This window comes from Topomyia yanbarensis, chromosome 1 (assembly GCF_030247195.1).
Source record: "Topomyia yanbarensis strain Yona2022 chromosome 1, ASM3024719v1, whole genome shotgun sequence".
In the NCBI taxonomy this organism is placed as follows: domain Eukaryota; kingdom Metazoa; phylum Arthropoda; class Insecta; order Diptera; family Culicidae; genus Topomyia; species Topomyia yanbarensis.
Genome location: NC_080670.1, coordinates 159,206,912 through 159,233,697, shown reverse-complemented (window position 1 = coordinate 159,233,697; position 26,786 = coordinate 159,206,912). Strand labels below are relative to the sequence as shown.

The 26,786-nt window shown below is 37.8% G+C and overlaps 1 protein-coding gene across 11 annotated transcripts in view; it reads left to right on the top strand.

Moving 5' to 3' along the window:
* Window positions 1-26,786, top strand: part of LOC131679090 (protein sidekick) — a 245,334-nt gene that overhangs the window by 183,001 nt on the left and 35,547 nt on the right. For all 11 annotated transcript variants that reach the window (XM_058959731.1, XM_058959723.1, XM_058959714.1 and 8 more), the window contains one exon: window positions 10,198-10,296. In XM_058959731.1, coding sequence (XP_058815714.1) covers window positions 10,198-10,296 — 99 coding nt within the window. The remainder of the gene's footprint in view (window positions 1-10,197; window positions 10,297-26,786) is intronic.

Genomic DNA, 26,786 nt, shown 5'->3' with positions numbered 1-26,786 from the left:
TACCACATAACGCTGTGTGTCTTGATTAAAAACCAATAAATGAAGCCCCTGCCGATGTTGCTGGATGTTACTCGTCCTACCGGATTTAGATGTACAACACGGTCGCTGAATTGCCCTTCTTGCTGTGCAGCATCCTTACGAGAGCTATGTACCTGTTGGGACAGCAGTGCCGGGCATCCACGAACGAAGAAAATTATAACTCGTCTCCAGCTAGTTCCTGTTTCTATTTTTAATCAGAAGTAAAATCAGTATCAACCATTTCTTCATTGGCGCGGGGCGACAATCTGGTGAATCTCAGCAGATCTAAACCCACACACGTCATATACTGCGGACACACAAACGTTAGTGTGGTGGTGAAAGTTATAAATCAAAGGACTATTTTTAAGACGGGAGCTATTAGTAATGAAGATTGTCGAAAATCCTTATAACTTCAGGTCGTTATAGTGTTCACGGGTCACATAAAGTAAAAGGTATTTTTTCAAGATGAATTACCATAAAAAATCTTAAAACTCACATGATTAGTAACACTATCAGAGTACAGCGAATTGATCGATCAAATGGGTTTCGAAGTAAAAAGATGAGTCACCCTAGTTCACGATAACCGAAAGCACAAGGAAGCAAGGCGAGTCGAATACTGTGCGATTTGGACCTAGCCATAGGAAAGCCGATAAAGATTGCATTACCTATGGGGATATGAACGATGCAAGCTAGAGCTGTTGCAGTCTACCTTTCCGCTTGGAGCTGGGAACGTTGCGAAAAGGTGCAGGAAGTCGTAATAAAAGTGACAAAATTAAAACAGGATTTATGTGCCATGACATATGGTAGAATATTGGATTGGTGGAATGAGCTGTAAAGTTGTATGGTTTGATTTGCTCATGAATGATAAATTTCCGGTAACGATGAATATTACGGAAGAGTATCTTCAATTGAGAACGATGTCATACTCTACAGGTAGGAGAAAATATGAAGTCGGATGTCATTGTTTTACTGTTGTTGTAATTTGATTGTGGGGCTTGCCGCTAAGATATTGATCTCAACTGATGACCTGGAAATGGTTACTTACAAGAAGGAGTACGAGTTAATATAGTAAAACAAACGAGACTGATACTTACAATATTCATGACATTCACGGAAGAGGCTAAAAAATACATGCATGCATTACATACTAATGGGAATAAACGAAATTGAGGGGCTTGCATCTGAAATGATGCGGAAAGAGTGCGGTAGTGGTTTGTCAAAAGGAATAATCTATTAGCATTAGCAGACTATTATTTCTATTTTGACATTTGACAGGATAAGGCGAGGTGTCTCGGAAACTGGACAGCATCACTTGACATTGTCAAAATCATTTCCCATCTTCATCTCTTGTGTATCTTTCAAATTTTGATCTCATTTTGCTATCTGCGTTCCTTTGAATAATTTTCTTTGTTCATTATCATTGGTAGAACATCAAAGTGAATACATATTTTGCTATCAAAAAAATTTAACATCTCAATGAGCTTTCAATTTACTCTCACTGATAGGTGAAATAATTTTCTGTTTGATGTCATAGGACAATTTTGCTGCCCTCCATTTTGATCTTTTAACCGTTAAAACGACCAAAACGATAACAACCTGAGTAATCATTTGCCGAACATCACAACATCAAGTTTAGTTTTCTATTTATTATCAGACTCTGCTCGGGAAAGTTCCTTCGGGTGGTTAGGGCTATTATCTGGTTGTTCGAGTTTGCAGTGTCAAGGATAAATTTGGCGCTTATCATGGATTTATTGCTGCACATGCGTGGCTGATTTCGGAGTTTTTTACACTTGCTGGAATGTTGGCATAGAAATTCTAGCTTCAAAAATCAGTCATAATGCAACATAGAGACTTGTCGGCACCTTTCGCGCTATTCCTGAAATTGTCATTACAAAATAGTGACCCAACTGCTTTCGTATTGGAGTCCTAATATGATTCGCGTCACAATGATTGTAAGTGATATTGGTATTGATTAAGAAACTGTTTTTTGTTACGACACCCCTCAGAACATGCCAGAACTGAGAAAACCTCTTTTGTTTAGTTTACTACCGGAGAAGAAGGAGCGAATACAGAAACAGTTTTCGACCATACTTTCAGGTTCTTCAAGTGCTGCAACCTGTCCCAGTAGTTAAAGAGCGGGTAAAGGCGCTTTATCCTAGGCTAATCAGCCAGGGCAAGGTGTAAATACCTCTGTCCTATCCCCAAGGAGTGACACTAACCTTCTTAGCCAAGTCACTCCCAACGATTTATTATATCCCCTTTTAACTGAACGGTCGGTACGGTTGTCCTCGTTTTTTCCTCCTTTATGATTTAAAACAATGCGTCAATTAAATTATTCGTTAAATGAATAATTTAATTGCCGTCTAATTTCGAAACATATTCAAACCCAACTCTTCACAGTAGGCCTGGCCGTTTTAATCTTTGCGACATATGAACATATGCTTCAAATATTAATATTGACAAGAAAAATACGACAGAATAACTGCAGTGTTTTCAGGATGCTTTTTCATACTGGCTGTGAAAGGGTTGGAATAGAATAGAAAAGAAAAAGTGCGATCAAGTGTACCCAGTCTCCTCTACACAATCATCTAATGCTAAACCACAAGCGACTGCAAAACCAATATCTACGGATCTGGCATTAACCAATATTAATGCTGATTTCGGTTTTAGGTCAGAGTCGCCCTAGGTTCGCTCTAATATTTACAAAACCCATACAAAAGTGACAGCTCAGAGCGAACCTAGAGCGACTCGATTCTAAAAACGAAATCGGCATAACTCAACAACGATCCCACCAGCCATTTTTAAGCCAACAACTAGTACCACCGACAATGAAGCGAACGCCGAAGAGAACGAACGCCGCACAGTGGCGGATCTTCAAACAAAAGTCGGACAAAACCTCAAATATTACCTAATTTGGCTGAAAATCACAAGTTAAGCTAATTTTGAGGTGCTGAGCTCATGTCAAAAGTCGTAAAATATTCAATGCATTTTTCCATACAGTGTCATTGAACCTTTCTTATGACTCCTGTATCCTGTTTTCATGATAGATTTTCCGTTACTGTTCACAAATATTAGCAATATCATAAAAAATGAAGAGCACTACTTTAAATCCATTGTAAAACGTGTTGGGTTACTGTAGATTGTCTATTTTACACAAAACACCATGCGCCTCCATACCAGCAACAAGACTGCAAAATCTCCTTAAATCTTTTTATGCACCTAGGCGCAGAACGAGACTATGATATTCCAAAAGTAGAGGTTATTTCCCGTAGAATGTATACTATGGGACCGTTCCGAAATGATGTACAGAATACATTAGTGAAAAAAAGTATTTTTGATCTGACCACCTCAAACATATTTAAACAAAAAAAAAATATAGTTCCAAGCAAATTTACCGAATGTATTTTAATCGCTAACCAAGTTCTTTCGTTCCCCTACACAATGAAACTAGTTGTGCTAAAATCGGACCAAAATCTAAAGAGCAACATGCATTTGAAGTGAACAGAGCAATAGTGGTTTCGGAAATGAAAATCATTAAAAAGTCTGGACTTTGCTATGTTTAAGTCGATGTTAAAAATCGTGTTCTTATTCAATGATCATAAAATTTTTAATTTACATCATTCAATACATGAGAAATTTGGGAAAATATAAAATATTAATATTTCAAAAATAAATTTTTGAGGTTTTAGCCAGCCTCCAGCCACTGTGCGCCGTACCGATGATGAAATGGATGAGAATGAGGCGAGAGAAGGCTGGCTGATTGATTCACAGTGCAGTGCAGTGAACAACACAGCTTCGCCATCCTGAAATAAGATCTCAACACGCAGCAGCTAACTGTCAATATGAGCCGATGGCGGTATTGATTTTATTTTTTTTTTCTTCCATTTTACATATTATAAAATAAAAATCTAAGGCTCAGTTATGCTGAGGCATTGATCCGTGTCAAATAAATAAACAAAAAATAATAATCGAACCATAAAACGTTACCCCTTACAGAATTTTGTGTATGATGAAATTGTATAAAGCTCATTTCCGAAAGCTTCAGCTTCAAATTAACCATCAATAAATGTTCTTCCTCGCGAATAAAAGAAGTTATATACTAATATGTAAAATCTACAACCACTGTACTGAACTTAAAATTATATTTTTGACTTTAGCGACCATCCCTCAAAATCGTCAATCCCTGGAACCTTTTATTAAAAGTTTCCATCACTTATTTTCAGACTTGTATTGGTTTTCTAATTGTAATCCGTTTTTTTACAAACATGTAAGAATTGTGTATGTAAATAAGTAACCTTTGGTATTCTACGAAGTTTTCCATAGCGAAGTGCGGTACACTTAGTTAATTGTAGATTGACGATTATCCTGTTTTTATAAAAAAAATCTTTCTCAGACTGCTTGTGAGACGATTTCATTTGATCATTTTTTATCTGACAAGTCTAATTCTGTAATGAATTTGCAAATATTTCAATTGAATGTCTGTTAAGATAGTGGTACGTTGGTGTGGCGGTAAGGTTTGGTGCTGATCTTATAAGCTAGTCGTCGTATGTTCGGATCACATCCAGGAAGGATTGTCAGTGTTAGTCGGAGCATAGCACTAGCGCTACAATTTTCGTGTGCACCAAAAATTGGCTGTGAAGTCCGTTTGTACAGTCGGTAGCAATTCCACAAAACGATTTTGGTGACAAGGGTATGTTTTGCGGAGTAAAGTATTAAAAAATGTTAAAGAGATAGATTTTTTGGTAACAATAGAACAGAAAAGCAAAATACAATACCAGTTGTAAACTCGATGGATAAACAGTGGAAAAAGGGTTTTAACTTGATTGTTTGGATAATGAGGGAATCTTATTTTCACACAGAAATGAGTCGACATTCTGATTTTGACAACACTGGTTTCCTAAAAACACAAAAAATATGACCCGAGTTTGTCAAGGTTCCGACATTGTAAGTCCACTATTTAGGGGAAACGTTACCACTGCGATCTTTATTCAAGTTATCTTTTGTGGGTGTTGTTTTCTTTATATGTTAGATATTTCCCGACTTCATTGTAGTTTTTGATTTGATATATAGCACCAAACTAGGGCACGTATCCCGAACAGAATGAAATAACAGAATTACATTTGTGAAGCAATCTATGTTATAAATCGGGTCTCGGAAGTAGTTAAAATAACAGAAAGTTATAATAATAATCTATCGTTTTAATATCATTTTGTTATGATTGTCTGATTGAGACAAAATTCCACAAAATTAGAAATTACCGATCTTTTCATCTTTTTTTTCTGAAATGTTCCCAATGCAATCGAATACTCAGTCTGCACCAAACATATCTTAGACGGTTATATCATGGTGCGCCGCACACTAATACAAGATTTTAATCTACGAAATGATCGAGTATTTAGCTAGTTACACATTTTGTATTCACCATACTCGGCACGTACTTATAAATGCAGCAACCCTTCCACAATGGCCTCTAATGCTGCGAAAATAACCGCCGAATCAAAAACTGCAAATTCCCACTACGTAGACAGATAGAATCAACGCAACGAATGTACCATTTTACGATGGATGGACGCCGACTACACTTGATCGGCCGAAAATGGTGAGAACCTTACAAAGAATTGTGCATGCGGCATCGTCCATCTTCATCAGACCATGACGGAGTTTCGCAAATTGTTCTGCTATAGCTATTGTGACGCTCGCTGTTTGCTGGCGAACGCTCGGGTTGTGGTGCTGGGAAAGCACAGAAGAAGAAATGTGAGAATTACACACAATTATTTACTTAATGTTGGCCGGGCTGCAGGCCGCGGACCCAGATTCGAAATGCATAATGTTTTTTGAATGAGACCTGAATTGAGTCATCCGTTCTGGTGGGTGGCCTATGCCCCCTCCACACAGGGCCAGGGTGGCGCTAGTGTTGATGAGACGCTTCTCAGTGATTAATTAGTGCAGAATTGACCGTTGACACAGTTATTTATTCACTGCTGAACTGCAGACCCTTTGGTTTGGACGGGATGGTCAATTTTCATGCAGGCCAGCGGCTGGCCAATCCAAACGGTCGAGTCTCGCACGCGCTTTGTTATGCTGTATGTTAATTGATGGCATCTGATTAAGGTTCCGGATGGTGTGGATGTTCGATGGGTTGGATATAGTGTTGCATGTTGCGCTATAGGTTCTTGACTGCCGCCGGGTGCCATGGTGACATTGAAGCAATTCAATTGTATTTATACGCTATCTGATCAGTGGTTGCACTGGTTACCCGCAGTCGGGGCCAATGTAAATCATTGTCGGTTGTCGCCGTGATTGTGGTTGGACATTATACGGCGTGATTGGTGTGAATATGATATGATCTGTGTTCTCAATGATGTTGTGGGATATTTTGAAGGAATCCATTCCTTACTATTGTTTGTTTACAATAAAGCAATTCTAGAAATTATGATTGCAGAAGTTCAATGTCCATTATGCAACGTGTGAAGTATTTCAGTGACCTTCAGTTGGGATGACAATTGTTCATAAGCGCATAGGCCAAAATATGATTAGTATACAGATGTATGAAAGCTAATATGCAAAAACTGATTTAAAAGCAATTTACACGGTATGTTTCAATATGTACGTCTAACAGTACATCGACAAATGCTGAGTAAGCAACATGTAATTAGTTCTTTATCTTGTTTGCAGCTCGGGCTAACACACCAGCATTTAGCTGGTAAATATAATCCGATGAAAAGCTAGCACGACCGGGGTGGACTGGATGGTCCTGCTGACTTGCGTTTACCGGGCGTATATTGTGCCAAATATAGGAATTACGACTAGGTACAACATTTGCTGCCGCTTGACCGCTGTGCCAATATGTTTAACAACAATTTGCAGCTCTTTATAGACGTTAATTAGCAGCCTGGTGCAATTCGGATTCCCGTTTGTTGGGGGGTGTATAGACATAGGATTATGTTTTAGTCACGGATAACTTTATTTGTTTAACTTAATAGTATCCGCAGAGCGAGCGATTCGCTATTTTTAAAGATAAGAAAGCATTTTCTTTGCATGAAATTAAAACTTCTTTGTCTTTGTCATACTTTGACAATTATTTAGAGGATAAATTCAGAGCCTAAAAAACCTACCATAAAAACAACGCCACTTAAAAACCGTTAAATTGGATAAATTATACCACAGCATCGGACGTGTGCACTATTTTGCGCCTCTTGTTTTCCTTCTCAGCCGACTCCAAAGAAGAGGATATGGTATTTGGCGTATAATTTATATTGCCTTCGCATACGATGATAACATGCTCAACGCTGCTTTATGATGTCGAACGATGATGAGGCTGATGATCATGAGAGCTGCCCTAGTTATGGCGCGTTGAGTGTTGAACTACAGAAAAGCGCAAAAAAAATATTGCGGCTTTGCAGCAGTACTGTATCGTAAAACGAGGTATTTTTGAAAGAGGGGCTGTATTGATTAAATAGATATACATAATACACATGTTTTCAAGAACTGATAGAAACTTTCCGGAATGCATTTTCCATAGACATATATCCTAATCTGACCAGCTCCGGCAAAAAAAATCCGTACACTGAGCGAACTGTGTACCTGAGCGCGGTGAACGATTACGCTTTGTTACTGAATGATGTACGGATTTTATAGTCAGAATTGACCAGTTTACTTATACCGAAAAAATAGAATCTAACTTTCACAGTTTCAAATAGGGTTGCCACCCCTCCGGGTTTGACCCGGAGACTCCGGTTTTCGGGAGCGATCTCCGGGTCTCCGGGTTTTACATCAATTTCTCCGGGTTTGGTGGGGAGAAGCATAGGTTCAATTTTTTTGGAATTTTGATTCTTTACAAAATATTTAAAAAGTCTAAATTAACTATTACTCTAGTTCAGATTTATTTTTCCCGACTAACCCTTCGTTTCAAGGTGGCGAAGAGTTTACCAAATATTGCTAATTTCTTTCACAAAGCAATGAAAATGAAAAACAAAATTTACTATAAATTAACCTTCCGGAAGTCGCGCTAGTGCACTGAGTGCACGCTGCTCTGAAAATCTAGCGAAATCGTCTTAGGGGACCAGCGGCTGCTCGTTCGGTAAGCCATATGCGCGACTTCCGGAGGGTTAAGGAAAGTAATATTTCGCTATGTGCTACAATTGAAATGTTGCATTCCACTAAGTCGCTCAAAATGGTGTAAAAAAGTTATTTTACTGCAATTTTACCAAATCATTTCACTCTTAGTGGTGCTTATCACCAGCTGCACTAAGATCTGGCAGATTTTTTCTAATCCAACTGACTAGGTCAACATCAAACGAGTTCTTGCGGTGTTGTTGCTACTCCAGCAGCGATCCTTAACTGGGCTAGGGAGGTGAGTCTTGCCCCTTTGTTGCGAAATTAAAATTTGTTGGTGACGCATAACCGACACCACATAGTGTGATGTCGCAGCTCTGCCTCCTTTGCTTTCCTTCTCCTGTTAGTTGTGGAGGAGAGCAATGCTCGTTCGACCTCCACAGTGAGAGTAGCTGGTGATTTTGTATTCTTGGCACTTAGTCGGGGAAGTGAAATACTAGGGGAGAGAGGGTAACAGTGGATCAGCAGGAACTATGAAACATTCGCAATAAAATCACAATGCATGATCGGAATCGTCTAATTCCCTCATATTTCACAATTTCTAATTCTTTACACGTGTTGCTATATTTTGGAAGAGATCTGATAACTCTATCTCTTTTAATGGATATTTGTTTGTTTTGTGATAGCCAGAGTAAATTTGCAATGATAAACATTATTCCATCTTTATGAATTACCATTCATTGAATAAATGTTTAGTCTATTGCTATTTATTGCAAATTTTATGCTCAACATTTGCCGCGAACAAAGTTTTTTGGTAACTACTCATGGTTCTGTGTGATTTCACAATTTTCATGAATAGACCCATTGGGTAACTGTGAAACGATGGCGTATGGGGAACAGTGATTTTTGTTTGTTTTTGTGGTCTGTCTCAAAATGTCAATGGGTTCCGATTTTCCACACTAAATACTACTCATATAGTGCAAAATTAGTAAATTTGGCCAAATTTTGTAGAAATTGTCTCTTATTTCAGGATTGCAGCTAATATGCATATATGGTGGTTCGATGTTACGCGATGATATAGTGGATTCTTTCGTAAACAAACGATTTTCGCCTCAATATAACTTTAATTCAAAGCGTTAGGATCATTCTTCGTCAAAACAAAAGAATAAAATTTATAAGTAGAATATTTCACTATAGACGTGTTTCATAGTTCCTACGCATGGGGCACACTGATACATTTTACCACCAACTGTTTATTATCCAAAAAATGTTATTTCCCGTGAATTTTACCAGCTGGAAAAAATATATGTATTAGTTAACAACATAGTGGCACTATGTATCACTTTTGATTACACAAATAACATGTATTATCATCAAAATTAAATTGTAGAAAAAATGTGTTTCATTGTTACCCTCTCTCCCCTACACCACATTAAACCGATAAAACCGTTCTCAAACGTCAAAAATTTACAGCTTTAAATTTTAACGTAGTAATAAAAAGCGATTAAAGTGCTCTAAAATGCCTAGCAATCGCTTTGATTCCAATTTCTATCTCGTTCCACTCAAAATTTACCACCCCCAGATCAGTGAAAATCTCCGGGTCAAAGCCTCTCCAGAGGTGGCAACCCTAGTTTCAAACCAAATTTTCTTATTCGATTGCGCTTTAATTTTCTTTTGAGTTATATTTTCTTCATTTCATAGAACAAGAAGTTTTGACAAGGAGCTGTCAATACAAATTAGTTTCCAAATTTATCATATTAACTATGATGATTTTTAAATAGATGTTTTTATAAAGTTTCTTGTATAAATAGGAAACTATTAGTGTATTAAATAAATTCAATACATGTTTTCTGTAAGAATTGTATCAAATAATTATCTTGGCTTCAATGATATAGTATAACTGAACCAAACTCTAATGATTAAATGACATATGGCATCCAAAACATAAACAATAGATTTAAAAAATGTTGATGTATAAATCTATATTTGATATTAGCAGATACCTACTTGCCGTATTCGAAGATACTTAATACTATGGTACTTTTTACCAAAATCTACTTCCTGTATTAATTGACCGTTTGTATGTGCGCTAATGATATCTTTTTTTCCTTCTCTTTTCAACAGAACCTCAAATGCAAGCGCCACGCTTCACGACGCAACCATCCTCGTCTGGTTCGATGGTGAACGAAGGCCGAACCAAGATACTTCAGTGCCACGCTTTGGGTAAGTATTGACTAGAGTGATAAGAAAAAAATAATCACAATCGACTCACAACGTGCTTGAAATTTGTGTGAGATGCTTCGACAATTTTCATGAAGAGAACCTACCCCCTCGCATTTTCACCGCCAGATGTCATTATATACATTAAATTATTACTAAATGTGATTTACGAAAATTTAGTTTTATTGGCTACAAGTTTCAGTATTGATCCTATTTCATTAAGAAGAGTTATTTGACCGTTTACGAAGCAATACCAGAGCCAGTTTTGCACGGGGCCAAACGGTACATGATGAATCAGTACACGATTTCCACAAACTTATTTTTTTAAGATAAATTGGTAGGCTTTAGCTGAATATAATGTTTAAAACAACTTTAGTACATATAATACGTCACATTTTGAAGTAGTATACTACTATGGTTTCAATACAGGGGCTTGTTTCAAAACTGTGCACAACCATTTTATAACTAATTCCGTAAAATGTACAATGTACAATCACTAAAAATAACAAAACTAATGGATTTTGTGAAAGAATTAAATATCTGCGCCATGATTGGTCCGTACAATTCGACCAAGCAGCGAGCGTTGCTAGGATTGCCTCTTTGTCATCTAATGAACGTAAAAACATGGAACATAAGAAAAATTCGTCTGTTTTCTTTATGGCACCGTAGTAGTTCCTACGTTTCATGTCAGCTCCAATTCTTCGATGGAAATACATTCCATGACTACCACTAGACATCCTTCCAATGATGCACAGGCGCGCCAGTTTCATGCATACAATGATCACACACCACGGAAAAAGCAGAACGCTCTTTCTTTGGGAGCTGAATTTCAAGTATGCCCTGGCGTTGGGTCCGAGATGCCGCTCTTTTGCTCTTCAGATGACCTCGCAAAGTATCAGCAACAGCCCTTGCTGTATTCCTTCGAACAAGCAGGGGTTCGAAATGAATCAGCTGATACCGGCTTTCGTAACTTGTTAGACGGACATAATATCTTTCCACGGCAATCTACGAAGCGCAATTCGTAAAAAGCGTCCTTGCGCGGATTCAATTCTATCAACACCGTTATTATAGTTTGGGCTCCAAACTTCACATCAGTTCTTCAGGTTTATCCGTGACAAAGATCAGTACAGCGATTTGAATCAAAAAATACCCGTAAAATTTTTGGCAATCCTGAAGATGCATCCCAGCATTCGGTACGCTTTGCTAATTGTATAGGAGACGTGCTGTTGAACTCCTAGATCCTTCACATGACTAACGCGTTCAATTTCTGCATCCAGTAGACGGTACCCGAGCAGAGTCTGACAACATATTGAAAGCTAAACTTGATGTTGTGATGTTCGGCAAATGATTACTCAGGTTGTTGTCGTCTTTATCGTTTTAACGGTTAAAAGATCAAAATGAAGAGCAACAAAATTGTCCTATGACATCAAACAGAAAACTAATTCTGCTATCAGTGAGAGTAAATTGAAAGCTCATTGAGATGTTGTAATTTTTTTTGATAATGTTTCACCAAAGAAATCTAAACATAGAAAATTCTTCTAAGAAACAAGGATAGCAAAAAGGGATCAAAATTTGATATCATATTTAAAAAATCTAAAACTGATAGCAAAATAAGATTTCAATTTGATGCTATTATCAAAATATGATTTCGACTTGTTGTAATTTTGATGTTCCACTTTGCTCAGGTAGTTACACCAATCAGGTCTTTTTTGTGAGAGTGAGATCACCGAGCACTTCTTCGGGTTTGCACCCATGCGGTTCGAGCTACACCAATCAGTAAATCTACATTATTCAATAGAGCGGATGAGAAGGAACATCTTGATATCGTCTGCGAAGGACAGGCGTGAAGTCTTCAGAACTAGATGAACGTCGTTGAAGTGAAGCAGAAACATCAACGCTCTCAAGTGACTTCCTTAGGGTACTCCTGACGATGAAATTAATGCGACAATCTACAATGACAACCTACAATGACAATCACTGTTTCTTGATCTATAAGATAGGATCGATACAACTGCAACAAACTCCCGTTCATTCCATATCTTTCCATTTTAGCAATTGTTATATCATGGTTCACTTTGCCAAAAGTGGCAGATAGGTCAGTGTAAGTAACATCAGTTGGAGCGTGACGTTCTATACTCTCTGTTATGTCGGATGATAGGCACAGCAGATTAATCGCAGTCGAACGCCCAGACGTGATCGTCACTTTGGTACTATTTGCAGTGACCCTTTTTATGGATTGGGAACATGTTTGCGAACTTCTTGCAAGATGCAAAAATGCCACTGGTAATAGATTCTGTAAGGATGTGACGAAGCGGAGTCACTAAAACGTAGATGTGCCTTTACAAAAGTACGGAAGGGAAATCGTTAGGTCCCGACTTGAAGGACGATTTAAGCCGAGAACAAGCTCTAGTAATTATTGTTTCGTTGACATCGAAAGCACTCAGAGTTTGGCTCAGATATTAGTCTGCACGTATCTTGGGATATGGTAGTCAAATCGCTTAACTTACCGTAACGTTGTTCTGTATACATCGACCACCTGGTATGCAACAGAGATATGCAATTCAAGCTATATACTCCGATTTTTCTGCGGCCTTTCATACAATCAACCACCGTATCGCTGCTACCAAACTTGAAAATCTCTAATTTAATGACTGCTTTGCCTACCATTACATCTACTCCATCGTCTAATTCCTGTGAAAATAAGCAGTTGAACGTCGAACATTTTTTCTGGCTACTTCCGGGGGGCACAAGGAAGTTATCTTGTATCATTTGTTTTCCTTCTTTATCTTAACGATATTCACAATCCTATTGAGGTCCGTAAACTTTATTGTGCCGGCGACTTCCAATTATTTCACATCATCAAAAGTATTGATCAGGAACTTCAATCCCACGTAAAACTAATGCACCTATATAACATAAAACGAATTAAAAATGGATTTTGTTGTGCTTATAATTATGTTTTTTCTGCTAAAAAGTTCTACAATATCATTCCTTTCTCGCTGTTGGAAATTAATATGCACTGAACTAGCTCGGAAAAATGTGCAGCATTCTCATTTTAAACCCAGTTCATGCATGTTCAATGAAGCAGACTCACCTCTGAGTAAAGATAGAACTTAGCAGAACGGAAATGCATTTGCCACGAACGCCATCAACCTATAAACGACTAGAAGGACCGCATGATTAAAAGTTTTATTTTTTTAAAGTTGGTCTTCGTTTTCTCAATATCACAGCAGCAGCGTGTTTCGCTTTATTCTGCGGGAGTGTTCACGATTAACGTTACATTTGTTAATATTGAGAACCTCCTAAATCCTCAAAACATTCTCCAAGAGTTACACAGTATCGAGTCAGCAACTACAACTTACAAACAGGGAACTTAGTTCTAACACTGACCGTCCCGTGAATTGCGCATCACCCCCTGGTAGGCAAAATGTGCCGGTTCCATTGCTTCACACGATAGAGATGTCATCCTGTGGATCGAGGACGAGCTCAACTTCAGTTTGAACTTTTTCAAATCCTTTTGCTATTTCTTGCAGTCACCGCGACAGGAAGTGTCCACATGAAGCAGCAACAGCCTCTTGCCTCAGGAAACATTTGTCCGCACGTCGAGAGCCTTTTTTTTGGTTATTTTGTTTGAATCTGTTGGAACCGGGTGGCTGGATCTATCGGAAAGTGTCCCAGCTGTAACGGTGTCGGTTGTTCATTAGATTCATTTTGTCCAGCATTCTGTATTTTTTCGACCACAAAAACGATGCCGTTTATTCAGTCTGGATCTGTGTCTATCTGTCGTTATTAAAATTCAACAGAGTGTTACGGAATTGTTGAGTTGGTGTTATTTATGCGAAGGAGAGATTCCAGCAAATTGGCACGTAAAAAAGGGAAAATTCAATTTCTACGTTCCTTGCACCGTTTAAATCAGTCATTCATCAAATCAGTTTAGTTTGCTTTCGTAAGTGATTTATGTGATAAGTACGAGAAAAAATTTTGTATTTGGAACGCATATAAGGTATGCTTCGTCATCTTAGAATGATTAATCTTAGATCTATAACAAAAACGAAATGGTGTAGGAAAGCATCTTAGACCAATAGTTAATAATATTAATTATTGGTATACAAATAGTTAATAATATTCTCAACCATTTCCCACTGGAAATTCACTTGCTGTACGCTGATAACAATAACATTTTTGTGTTTTTTCCGAATTTAGATAATTGGGAATATCTACAGAATAACGACGACACGCCGCAGAGAAAGAGAATCTTCATACGCCGTGGCAAGCTGCGTGATAAAGATTTTTCGTCGATTCTTTCAGGATATTTTTAAACCTGATAAGAAAAAATGAAACAGATGTTTTTGACGACCGTTACATGAATCGCCCGTTGTACCGCAATGTGCACAATAACTTAAATGAATGTTTCCCCAAACTGGTTAATGGTCCGGAACCATCAATTACATTTGTTTTTCTTAGTCCGTATATACTACTACGCACTCCACAAGTATCGCGGGAGGAGGATATTTGTTAGTAAGTATACAAGTTGGATTCTACTTCTTCTTTACCGACACCAGAGAGGTGACTTCACTATATGGACTAGATATCGATCCATCAACTCATGGACCGGGGACCAACAACTGTACTTTCCTTTCGAAGGAAGACGTGACCACAGATTTTTTCACCTCTGAAAAATCTCAACGACCTCGGCTGGGATTGAACCCACATCAACTGGAATGCGTGGTAGTCACGCTTGCCACTCAACCACCGGTGAAATTAATTTTTCCTATGTAGTTAGCAAAAAAGTCCAAAGAATTGATATGACATACACTGAAACCTCAATCTACGAACTCTATTCGATCTAAAGTCTAAATAATGAATTCTTCGTAAAAGTTCGTAAAAATGTTCAACTACGTACAGTACCGTATGAAGTTGTATACAATTTGAAATATTATTTTCTTATCATCCTACTAATAAAAGTTGAGTATTTTCGGAATGGGGATGATAAGTACATGACGGAAATCGATGTATGAAGCCATTTTGAACTTCCGATTTAGATAAATTCTCTATAACTTCAACAATGAGTATTTTCGGAACGGATTTGGTGAGTACATGACGAAAATCGACGTCCAAAGTCAGTTCAAAATCCAAGATGTCGAATTCCGATTTAGATAAATTGTCTATAACTTTAACAATATGGGTATTTTCAGAATATGATTGACGAGTAGACGGAAATCTATACTGGAAGCCATTTTATAAAGCAGATGGTGACTTCCGGTTTAGATCAATTCTCTATATCCTCCACATCATGGGTATTTTTGGAATGGCGTTGACCAATGAATTACGGAAATCGATGCCTGATGCCATTTTAAAATCCAATATGGCGACTTCCGGTTTGGATAAATTCTCTATAACCTAATCAATGTGGGTATTTTCGGATTGCGATTAACCAGTAGCTGAAGGGAATCAGTATTTGAAGCCTTTTCACAATCCAAGATAGCGACTTCCGGATTTAGATAAAATATGTGGATGGATATTTTCGTATACATATAGTAGATTTATAGTAGATAGTAGGAACAGATACAGTGATGATACGATTATAGCAACTTTTACTCAATCACAAGTCGATAATTGCTCTTTCAAATGCCGTCATTCAACGATTTTCATTAGCTTCTCGTCGAGCCTATTTTAAAAATACCCATTCAATATACCCATCACTTTTTTACGAACTAATTCAATTCACGAACCTCCGGTTTGGTTTGCAAATAGAGGTTCCAGTGTATTTGGAATGACTACGCCAAACATAATAGTATTGTTAAATTTATATCACGCACACTTTGTTTTTAGCATAAGGTATCTTCGACAGAACTGAAATCAAAGTAGTGTGTAAGGAGCGTTAATGAACGGTGTGTCACAACACATAGTTTTGTACCCCTTATACGTGACACAAAAACACCTCAAGGGGCCGACAGGGTACCCGAGTACATGCAAATTGTGAAACTCATTACTATGCCACTAATTAATCCATTAGCACACTTTAAGATATTTTGGATTCAAAAAATCAATATATTTTTAGACAACTCTCGCAGGTTGATGGGATTGACGGTATTGTAAACATCATCAAGCCACAATAGATTCAATAGAGTTATCTAAATATAAGGACCTTCGCTCTTTGTAGTTTACATTTGCAACAAGTTCTATTACTAGAGGTTAATTAGTTCTTATGTTAATAAACCACCAATCATTATGACTATTCAGGATTTTATTTATATAAGAAGCCCGCTTCAAGATGTTGATTACAATACGCCTCGATAGTGGTGTATCGAGGAGGCCGGGAGGGCTGATATGAGCCTTTTTTCTGTTCTATACCTTTCCTCTATTTACCCGCTCATAACCAACAATCAACCAGTAACAAATATATAATTGAGAAAGGATGTGATATGTGTGGTGGTTGGCTATTCAAGTATTAGTAGTGTTTGAAGTACTAATGTATGTCTTTCATGTGATGATCATAACTTCAGCTGTATCTTGTACCTGTCTAATCTATTACGTCTCTCATATATTGTCTTTTATTTCTTCTTTTCGAGTCCTATACTACCATTCTACACCCACCTTCAGCTGGGTTTGCAAAGATGGTGACAGTGAACGTCTTAACACTCACATATTCTCAAACGCGGTCTCAAGCGGGAACCTACAAAAATACCCTCGCGCACGCGATTACGAATCGGTCAAGTCCGGAAGTCTGTCCTTGATCTTAGAAGCCTACGTCCATACCTTCAGCTGGACCAATTAAGAAAATACGCTCATATCTATCAGACAACACGTCTCATGGCGAAATAACCGGGAACCCTATCGATATTAGGGATCACACTCTATGTCAGAGTTTTAACCGCACACCGAAAATTTGATATCAGACTCACGGTTCGTGCGACCATTCAGAAACACACGCAAATATGTTACAAAATCACGTCAGCGACAAACGTTGGAGCCTCTCGCGATTTTCCAAGCAACCTACGCCCATGAACTCTCAAACATGATTACACCCCTGTAATAAGGTGAACTTCTCAGCACTCATAAACTTACTAACGCGATCTCAAGCTCAACCTACAAACTCCCGCGCTCGCGCCATCATGAGTCGGGATCGTCCGGATGTCTCTATCCTCGGTACCAACAGTCTAGGTCCATATTAATTAATAAAAAAATTAAATAAAATTTTAAAAATAAGAAAATATAACTCCTATATCCACTAGACAAACCGTTCTATGGCGACATGATATGTGATATGGGGTAACTCACTCTCTGTCAGAATGTGATCCGTACACAGAAAACTAAATGAATGACGGCCGCAGGGTTTCAAAATCGAATTTATACACGCGAAGTCACATACACGCGAGCACACGCGACAAACACGACGACGTACGAACGGTTAAGCCTTTCGAGATCATCCACGCACACCTATACCCGCGATCGCGCGTATTTCATAACACTCCGGTAATTATGTGAACATTTAGTACATACGAAGTTACAAACGCGGTCTCAAACGCGAACCTGTAAACGCGCGAGATCATGAATCGGTCACGTCCGGAAATCTTTACTCTTCATTCTAGCAACTTGGTTCCATACATCCAGTTGGACCAATCAAAAAATAAAGCTCATATCCACTAGACCACACGTTCTACTGCGACATGACTGGGATCTCTAGTGATGTGGAAGAACCCACTTTCTTCTACAATCTGAACCGTACACGAAAAAATAAGTATTGGATTCACGGTCCGCGTGCGATCATTCTAGAACACACGCGAATATGCAGAAGGCATACGGTTATAAAATAGAATTTATACACGCGAAGTTACATGCACGTTAGCACACGCGACATACAAACACACACGCGATCGAACTCGTTAACGTACAAATGCTCGAGCTCTTCGCGATGATACGCGCTATCGCGAGTCCCTACGCCCGCACATACCTGAACCGTACAATGAATATCACATTCAGAATCATGGCCCGCTACAATTGGCCTAAAGCAGTGTTTTAGTGGGCGCCATTCTCCTGTCTCGCCTGCAAATTGCAGTATGTGAATCCGACGGGGAGCCCTTCCGAGAATCTAGCTCTACAGCTCCAGTAGGATAACTCTCGAAAAAAAAAGAAATCAATATACTTTTAGACTCTATGAAAATGAACCGAATGGATCTGGGTAGGTCCCGGGAGTAGGAATTTCTGGAGGTATGCTCCAGGTCTCTTTAAAGTCGAATTCCCGGCAAGCAGATGAACTCATCCGGTTCAGTTTCACAGAGTCTAACATTGAATGAATGTCTGGTTAGAAAACACACAAAAGTATCCAAATTTGTTTAAAAAATTTCAGTCATCAATAGTTCGGTTTTTCGGGTACCCGAGTACCCTGTATTCCTGTTATGGGGTAAAAAATACAGAAATCCTTCATACGGACCCCGCTTACTCTATTATCAATTGTATTTTGACAAAAGCTATGCTTAGAGATGTTATAAGTTGTCGCTAAGTATCAATTGCCTGCTTCGGAAAGAATAGTTTAATAGATTTTGAACCCTGCTGGACATATAACGGTTAATTTGATTTACGGTATTGAAGAAAAGAAACTGAAGCAAACGTTTAATTTTTACGCATTCCTTCGATTGTAGGTTTAGCAATTGATGAAATAATGCGGCACCTCCCGAATATGGCAACACCCAACATCAATATCGATCCTAAAAATAATATCTAGCTGTTTATTTTTCTTCATTTCTTAGTAAAAATCCAAAGCGTGACGACTGAGCTTGACAGTTTCATAAAGGTTTAGGTACAAAATCAATCTTCACAGTAGATGAGCTAACCTGACATTGTTCCATAAATAAGAACACATCATTTCCGTTTTCCGGGCAATACGAAAAGTGCATAAAATACACAAAACAACAACCAGCCCATCAGCAGTGTGACCGACCAGTCGTGATGAGGCCTTGCCTACTTCCTTCCTTCCTTTGATTGCACATCTATTGCTTTTCGTTTGAACCGTACCTTTCTTGCTCACGTCTGTATGAAAACCGACAGACAAACATAAAAGTGTCTGGAGGCGTTCAAATGGAGACAAATGTGACTCATCCCCTCACGAACGGGCTATAGATTTAGCCGGCACCTTTCTTATCCTTGAGTCGACTATAGCATAGAACCTATACATATAGTCTTATTCTGACTGAACACTATAGTACTATAATACTCCAATATTCCGACTATCATGACAAATAAGGCACCTGCCACGAAGGATGTCTCGCGTTGTGCATCACGCGTCACCCAACCACAATTGTGTGGAGATTTTATGGCTGGATTATTGCGTGACACGTTCTCTCTATGGCTGCCCTTCCAGAAGCTTAGTAGTAGTAGTGGCCAGTAAAGCAGAGTAGGCATCAACATTTCGGAAAGGTGTTCCGGCTCGCCCCGTCTAAGAGGGACAGTAATATGTCACCGAAGACACCACTATCCACAAGCCTCTGCATTCACTGATAGTTGTTTTGATACATCGGAAACGTTCACTCACCACCAAGTATGCCCTGTGGTTAGCTACTTTGAAAAGGGATAGTGGTGTCGGAGCACAAAAGCTCTGTTATGTTGAAGAATTGTCGCTAGAATAGTGGTATTAGGTATAGGTTGAAATGGGATTAAATAATTTTCGTCGCTTCGACCACATAAGTATCCTGCTAACTCTTGGATATTCTTCTCACACCAATACAATAAAACACCACTAGAATAGTTGCTCTTGATCATGATGCACTTTCCGCTCCCAAAATTTTAAATATTTTCTTATATATGTGGACACAACAAATCGCAAATTCGGACTTCTTGGTTATTTCTATAAACATTGAAAAGTAAGTTTTATTATTTTTGATTATAAAACTTCTTTAAAATAATATTCACCCACAGTGCAGCATAAAGCCTTTCCGTGACGGTTTCATTGAAAAGCAGTTTAGAAAAAAGGTACTGGGTGGTAGAGAAAACTGCACTGTGAATCTGAATGCAAAAGAAGGGGAGCAATACAAGTCCGGTGTGTCTGGTTTGACTAAGTCTGCGGTATCTCTGGCTTCCATTTTTTTCATACCGAAAACCGCATTCCGCACACTCTAAGCACCAGATAGGTTTCATTCGAATGTCTTTCCACTACCGTATGAACCTAACATTACAAGGGGAAAAGGTAGTTTGTTTTTCATCTGAAAACGCCTCAATCTATGGAGAAACTTTCTGTATGATTGTTCATGTCAGAACCATACCTAGGAGGTCGAAAATATGACAAGGAACAATCTGATTCAAGTTGTAGTCTTCCGAGTTGACGTTATATGTAATATCCTCCGGGTAAGTGTCGGCGAGAAAACATTAATAATGCACAACTTCATTAAGGGCACTCGATAGGATAAACAGCGGAAAGTTGTTCCTCTCGATTAGTCTGGCGATATCAAATGTGGAGAGAGATAATTCTAAAGAAGTATAAAAAAACGCTTTTAATCCACCTAACAGTGTGATGAGACATTTCTTATAACTCTTATCACTCTCTTCGGATATTATATCGTTTGAGAACATTTAGAACTTGATGCTTCGCGATGTTTTTGATAACACATACTACATGGGATAGTGGCAGGACTCAGAAAATCGCTCAAATCAGCATAGGACAACATCAGTGCTAGAAATCTCAAATCAAATCAATGGGAAGCGAAAAAATGGCCCATAAAATAGACATAGCTACGAATTATTGTTAATGCTCTGTTAATAAAATATCTAAATTGTGGTGGGAAAACTGAATTTTCCTAAAGGGGTTATATATTGTACTGAGCCAAAAAAATCGCATTTTTTTGAATCGATTTGAAGTTTATACTTTACCCTTTGGCGATTGTTTACATTTTCGGTCCCACCTATCAGCATTGAAGTATCGTTCTTACGTTTTTTTACAATAACTACAGTTCTACACCACCGATTTCGTCCGGGTTTTTTTCAATAGCGATCATTGTTACTATTTACAGCTGATATCAGCTTGATAATCCTAAAAAAATACGAAAATGACAGTTTCGCTTCTACACTGCTAGCAAAAAAAGTATCGCCCTGTTTGTTTGCATGGAGCGTGGAGGGCGAAACTTTAAATAAACAAACAAAAATACAGTTTCGCCCGTTGTATTTTTTGCTGTAGTTTAAGAAAGCAATATCGTAGAATCAAAATTTTTAGGTTAATTGGTTGCGTTTCAAAGCCCTCATTCGCATGTATGAAAAAGCCTTATGTTTACATTTGTAAGTATCGCCATTTTCACAAAAAAGGGTTGAAATGAAATCGCAGCTCCGGATATCACGCTATCTCTGAAGTGCATGCGTGCATAGTTCCAAATTTTACTTCGACATCGACTTTTTCTAAAGGTGACTTCCCAGTAGTATCCTTGATTTGAATTATTATCGCTAATCCTAATGCCAAAGAACAAATAAAAACCTCTCGAAAACGAACCGTTTGGGAAAATCATCATCATTACTGGAATTTTCATTTTCACGAATCTTTTCGATAACCTTCCGTCACTTGCGTTAAAGCACTGTGTGCACAGTGCACTGAAAATCTAGCGAAATCGTCTTAGGGCATCAGCGGGTCTAATTCAGAGCTATCTGCGCGGCGAGTAAAGTAAAGAATACTAAAAATTAATTTCTATTCCATAATTTTCAGTTCAGAAATTCGAGAGATCGTGCTCGCCGCAAGCCATGAAAAATAGACTACGTTGTGAAGCGATGGTCACTATTTATTAAAAAATCACGGTTAAATAAAAAAAATCATACTATTAAAAAATTTCAAATAGTTTATAATTTTCACAAACTTATTAAGAAAAATTGTTTAATAATCTTTCGTAATATTGTGTAAGAAAAAAGCTGAAAATTTCAGTATTTTCTCTATCTGCAACATATTAACCCTTAAGTATACCAATTAATTGGTATACGAATTGGAATAGGTTCGCCAAATTTTGGAAGAAGTCTATAAAAAACCCCTTGAAAATTACCTAAAAATTGTTGTAGTTCGATACAATAAAAAATCCCCAAAAATGAAATGTACCTATTAATGTGAAACACAGTGAATAATACATACAATAAAGACCCATTTTTATCAGTCTCATGGTGTATTTTAGGCTGACAAAATGGGGACATTGACTAAATCGGGCAATTTTTTTCTTTATAATAAACTGAAGCTGTTAAAATATTCTTCCCGTCCCTTGATGTAGTCTGATAATTATTTCTGATTATGATGAACTTTTTATTTTTGCATATTTCCATCTTCATGATAAGGAAAACATGCTCAAGAAAGGATTTACTCGAATTCAGTCTTGTTCGTCTGCTAGAGCCCATCAAACATATGTTCATATTTGGCTGATAAAATCAGGGTTTCAATGTATTATAATAGATATTCAGCATTCGAAGAAGTTTCTTGTGAACGAGTGTAGAACGACTTTGTTTCTACTTACTTGAAGTCAGCGGCGTAGCCAGAAATTCGGTTTGGTGAAAATCGATCATACTGTCCAAACGGCATAATTCCGAAACCGTAATTTTTGAAGTTTTAAAATTATGCAGAATTAATTTTTCAGAAAATAGTAACAGAGTTCGTGTCTAGCGAATTTGTTGAGACTTTTGTAGTCATGAAAAATCTGAGAAAAATCACCATAAATACTTCTTGGACGATATACCGTCAAAATTATTTTATCAAATGATGCGCTGTTTAACGTTTGTAAAACTCATCGAAAATACTAAACCTCCGAAGTTGGCGTTTTCAAAATGATGCTATCTTGACCTTAAATTACTGATTTTAAACATTTGACCTATACATATAATTGGTCATACAACAAAAATCAAATGCTCATCAAAATCGATCAGAACCTGCTAGAATCGAATGGAAATCGTCATTTTTCATAAATTTCTCTCTACATTCGGAAAGTGTTATCCTCGTTATTAATCATATTACGTTTTCGTCTCAACTCGACGCATTCCCAAAAAAACCTGTCTTAATCCACCTAGTGGTGCAATTGTGCTTGTCTCATTTGTCCAGACTACGATTCCATGGCTGGTTATGTTCAATACAATGGTGGAAATGAATATTACATGTTCAGTACAATTTGCACATACATACAATGGATCGACAGCCACGATCATGGAGAAAGGTTCGGGAGCTCCAGATCCTGCCGAAAATTTTCAACTTGTTAAGAAATTTTAAACTAGTTTTAATTTTAAAGTAGCTACCCCTCACTGCATACTCCCTCCGGGCCGGTATGATTGACGATTTTTAGAGTGATTGCATAACCTTTCTATATGAGAAAGACAAAAATGTACCAAAGTCCAAAAAAAGTCAAAATACAAATTTGATTTTGAAAATTTTTCATTTCAGTTTATATGGGAATTTGCTGTGTGGTTGCACTCTTCAACTCGTAACTCCGGAACCGGAAGTCCAATCAATAAAAAATTCAATAGCAGCCGATGGGAAGGTTGTACCTTTCATTTGAGACTAACTTTGTGCAAATCGGTCCAGCCATCTCTGAGAAACAGAGGTCACATTTTTTCCACATACACACATACATACACACACAGACATTTTCCGATCTCGACGAACTCAGTCGATTGGCATATGACAATCCGGCCCTCCGGGTCAGGATTAGATTGACGAATTTTAGAGTGAATGAGAAAGGCAAAAACATTTTTGGCAAATGTTGAAAGTTATGCATTTTTTTGGTGAGCAGTTCTATGTTTCATAGACATTAAATCAATTTTAACTTCTCTTCCTATTAAATAAAGACCCTTATTACAGTACATCTCTACAAAAACGAGATCAATTTGAAAAGAAATCTGAGGACTATGATTGATTACAGAACTCTGGAATTTTCTATTGGAATGTTTTCAGGCAGGAATTTGATATTGATGCTATTAGACAACTGTGAAATGAAGACCAATAGATCAGGTACATATCAGGACCCCATTCCGACAATTTATCAAAAGTCCTCATGATGTTTACAACAACAGGTTATCAATCTACGGATCAGATAATTGTTATTGTAAAATTGAATTAAATCAGTCTGCATCAATAAATTTTCAACTTCAATCCAATATTTTTTTTGGGTGTGGTGGGGGGGGGGGTTGTATGGTGCTAAACCCCAAAACCTTCTCTGGGCTACGCCGTTGCTTGGAGTTATTTATTTGGCTTTTCATTTTCCGATATGTTTCAGATCGATCCGATGGTCATTAGTTAGAAAAATTGCAGTCAGAAGGTTCGCACAAATGAACATTTTTGCACTGATAAGTTATCAAGTTCCTTCCAGACAACTTGGAAGTGTTCGGTTATTATTTCTAGCGGTTGTAGATAGAAAAATGAAATACAAAATTCGTTTTATCGAAATAATGTTTGGCTTATTTCAATGGATTATTACTATATTGAACAATAACTAGGCGACAAAGAGTAATCCACAAACAACAAGCCATAACTTTTAAAGTATTCAAAATAGATATTTGAAGTCTTCAGTAAAGTTATTCGCAAAAGTAAGAGCTACAAATTTGTAGAAGGCATCATTTCGATATAATCACTTCCAAGAAAATTTGTGAAAATATCTCACTCATAGGGGGATTAATCAGCAAAAGCACAAAACCAAAAGAAAGGGCATATTTCCTCCATTAAATTCTCCGAAGATACTATTGACCTAAAATAAGCCGTTTTGGCGTTAATAATAGATTACATGTTTTTGGTCATATTTCTGGCAATGGGAAATGATAAAAATCTTTCGTTCGCATTTAATGTTAAATATCTCTTTTGATAATAGTCCGATTTCAACAATCTATAGCTTGTTCGAAAGGTATTCGTTAAAGCTGTCTAAAAACATATAAATTGTTAATCTATATTGTCAATTTCGGCAGATAATTCAAAAAAACTGCAAAAAACGCCATTTTTACGCATTCAAACATTCATATCTTGGAAACTAAACATCAGAATCAAAAACAAATTAATAGCGTTCATACTGTTTTTTAGTTCTTTCATTTAAAATTGGTTTGGATAAGATCGGTTCAGCCATTGCTGAGAAACACGAATGAGAATTTGTCCGTTACATACACACACACACACAGACATTGTCCCAAATCGTCGAGCTGAGTCGATTGGTATATAAGACTCGGCCCTCCGGGCCTCGGAAAAAATCTTGAAAGTTTGAGCGAATTCTATACATTTCTTTTATAAGAAATGTAAAAACAAACCGACTTCCACAACCCTATCCGCGAATTCATTTGTACCGCAAGAAAAATACATTTGAACTTGATGATCATACCCGACAGACAGAGCCGTCAGTCGTCTGGAAAGCTGAATCAACGCGATTGTTTGTCGGTTAATCTGCTATTTCAAAAATACACTGATTGATGATTTAATTTTCTCGCTTTACGCACACATGGAGATTCATCTTTCGCCGGACGCAAATAAGCCATGTCTAACGCGAGATTCAGCCTCACTCAACGATGGATTCGTGAAATAAACGATATCCACGACTTCATCCATTGAATCAAATTTCCTCTTGAGTAGCCTGGAGTATGTAGAAATCAATCAATCGGGTAGAGTATATGCAAAACCGATATTTAATACCGTGCGTGGCATTTTTTGTGCCAAGCTCAACAGTCGTAAGGTCACTTGTTGTAATTGTAGCCATTGAACTAGGTTGGAGCGCGTTGAACCTACTGGTTATGATCTGCGTACGTCAGCTCTGTAGTTAGCAGTGATAGCCGAAGAAAGAAAACTGATTTCAATGTTAATATCAACATCCGGCCATTAAACGGTGAATTTAACTTAACTTCAAACGAGTTTCTATGGACCATTGCAATCTGCCAGAGGCGACATTTTTTTGTTTAATAAATTCCTTAACACGCAGGAACCACACCACTCAGAGTCGTTCTTGCAATGTAATAAAATGGACATGCAACATTTATCTTCAAAGTGATACGAAGAGATTCATGGAAAGGAAAGTATTGCGTTTACTTGTGAACGTTCCGCTTTTTGGATACAACAAATTGGTGCAATTATGAACACAACTTTTTACCAGTCGTATGTATTATTGAACTTGAGTTGCATCGTCGTTTCCGGTGTTCGCTCAACAGCAAAAAATACCTAATATGTGCTAATGCACTTTGTTGCAAATGACAATAACTATAATTAGAGTTTTACAAAAATGTTGTTTCAGAAATACTTTCTTCATAGCACGAATGACGCAATATTCTCGCTAGACAATATTAATTGACTGTTTTCCTTGGGCTGACGATGACGATGAGCCTTGGTATTGGAACTCTTTCAACTCGTAGTGTCAGTAACAGTACTGGACGTGCTGCGAGCCATTGCGTGCTTCTGTCTGTGGAATGATGTTTTTTTTTTGTCAATAAATGTTTTCCGGCTGCCTATATGGCGGCGAGACTGGCACTACAATGGTACGTTTGTTAGCTCACTTGGGCGACCAGTCTGGCTGATTCGACCGACA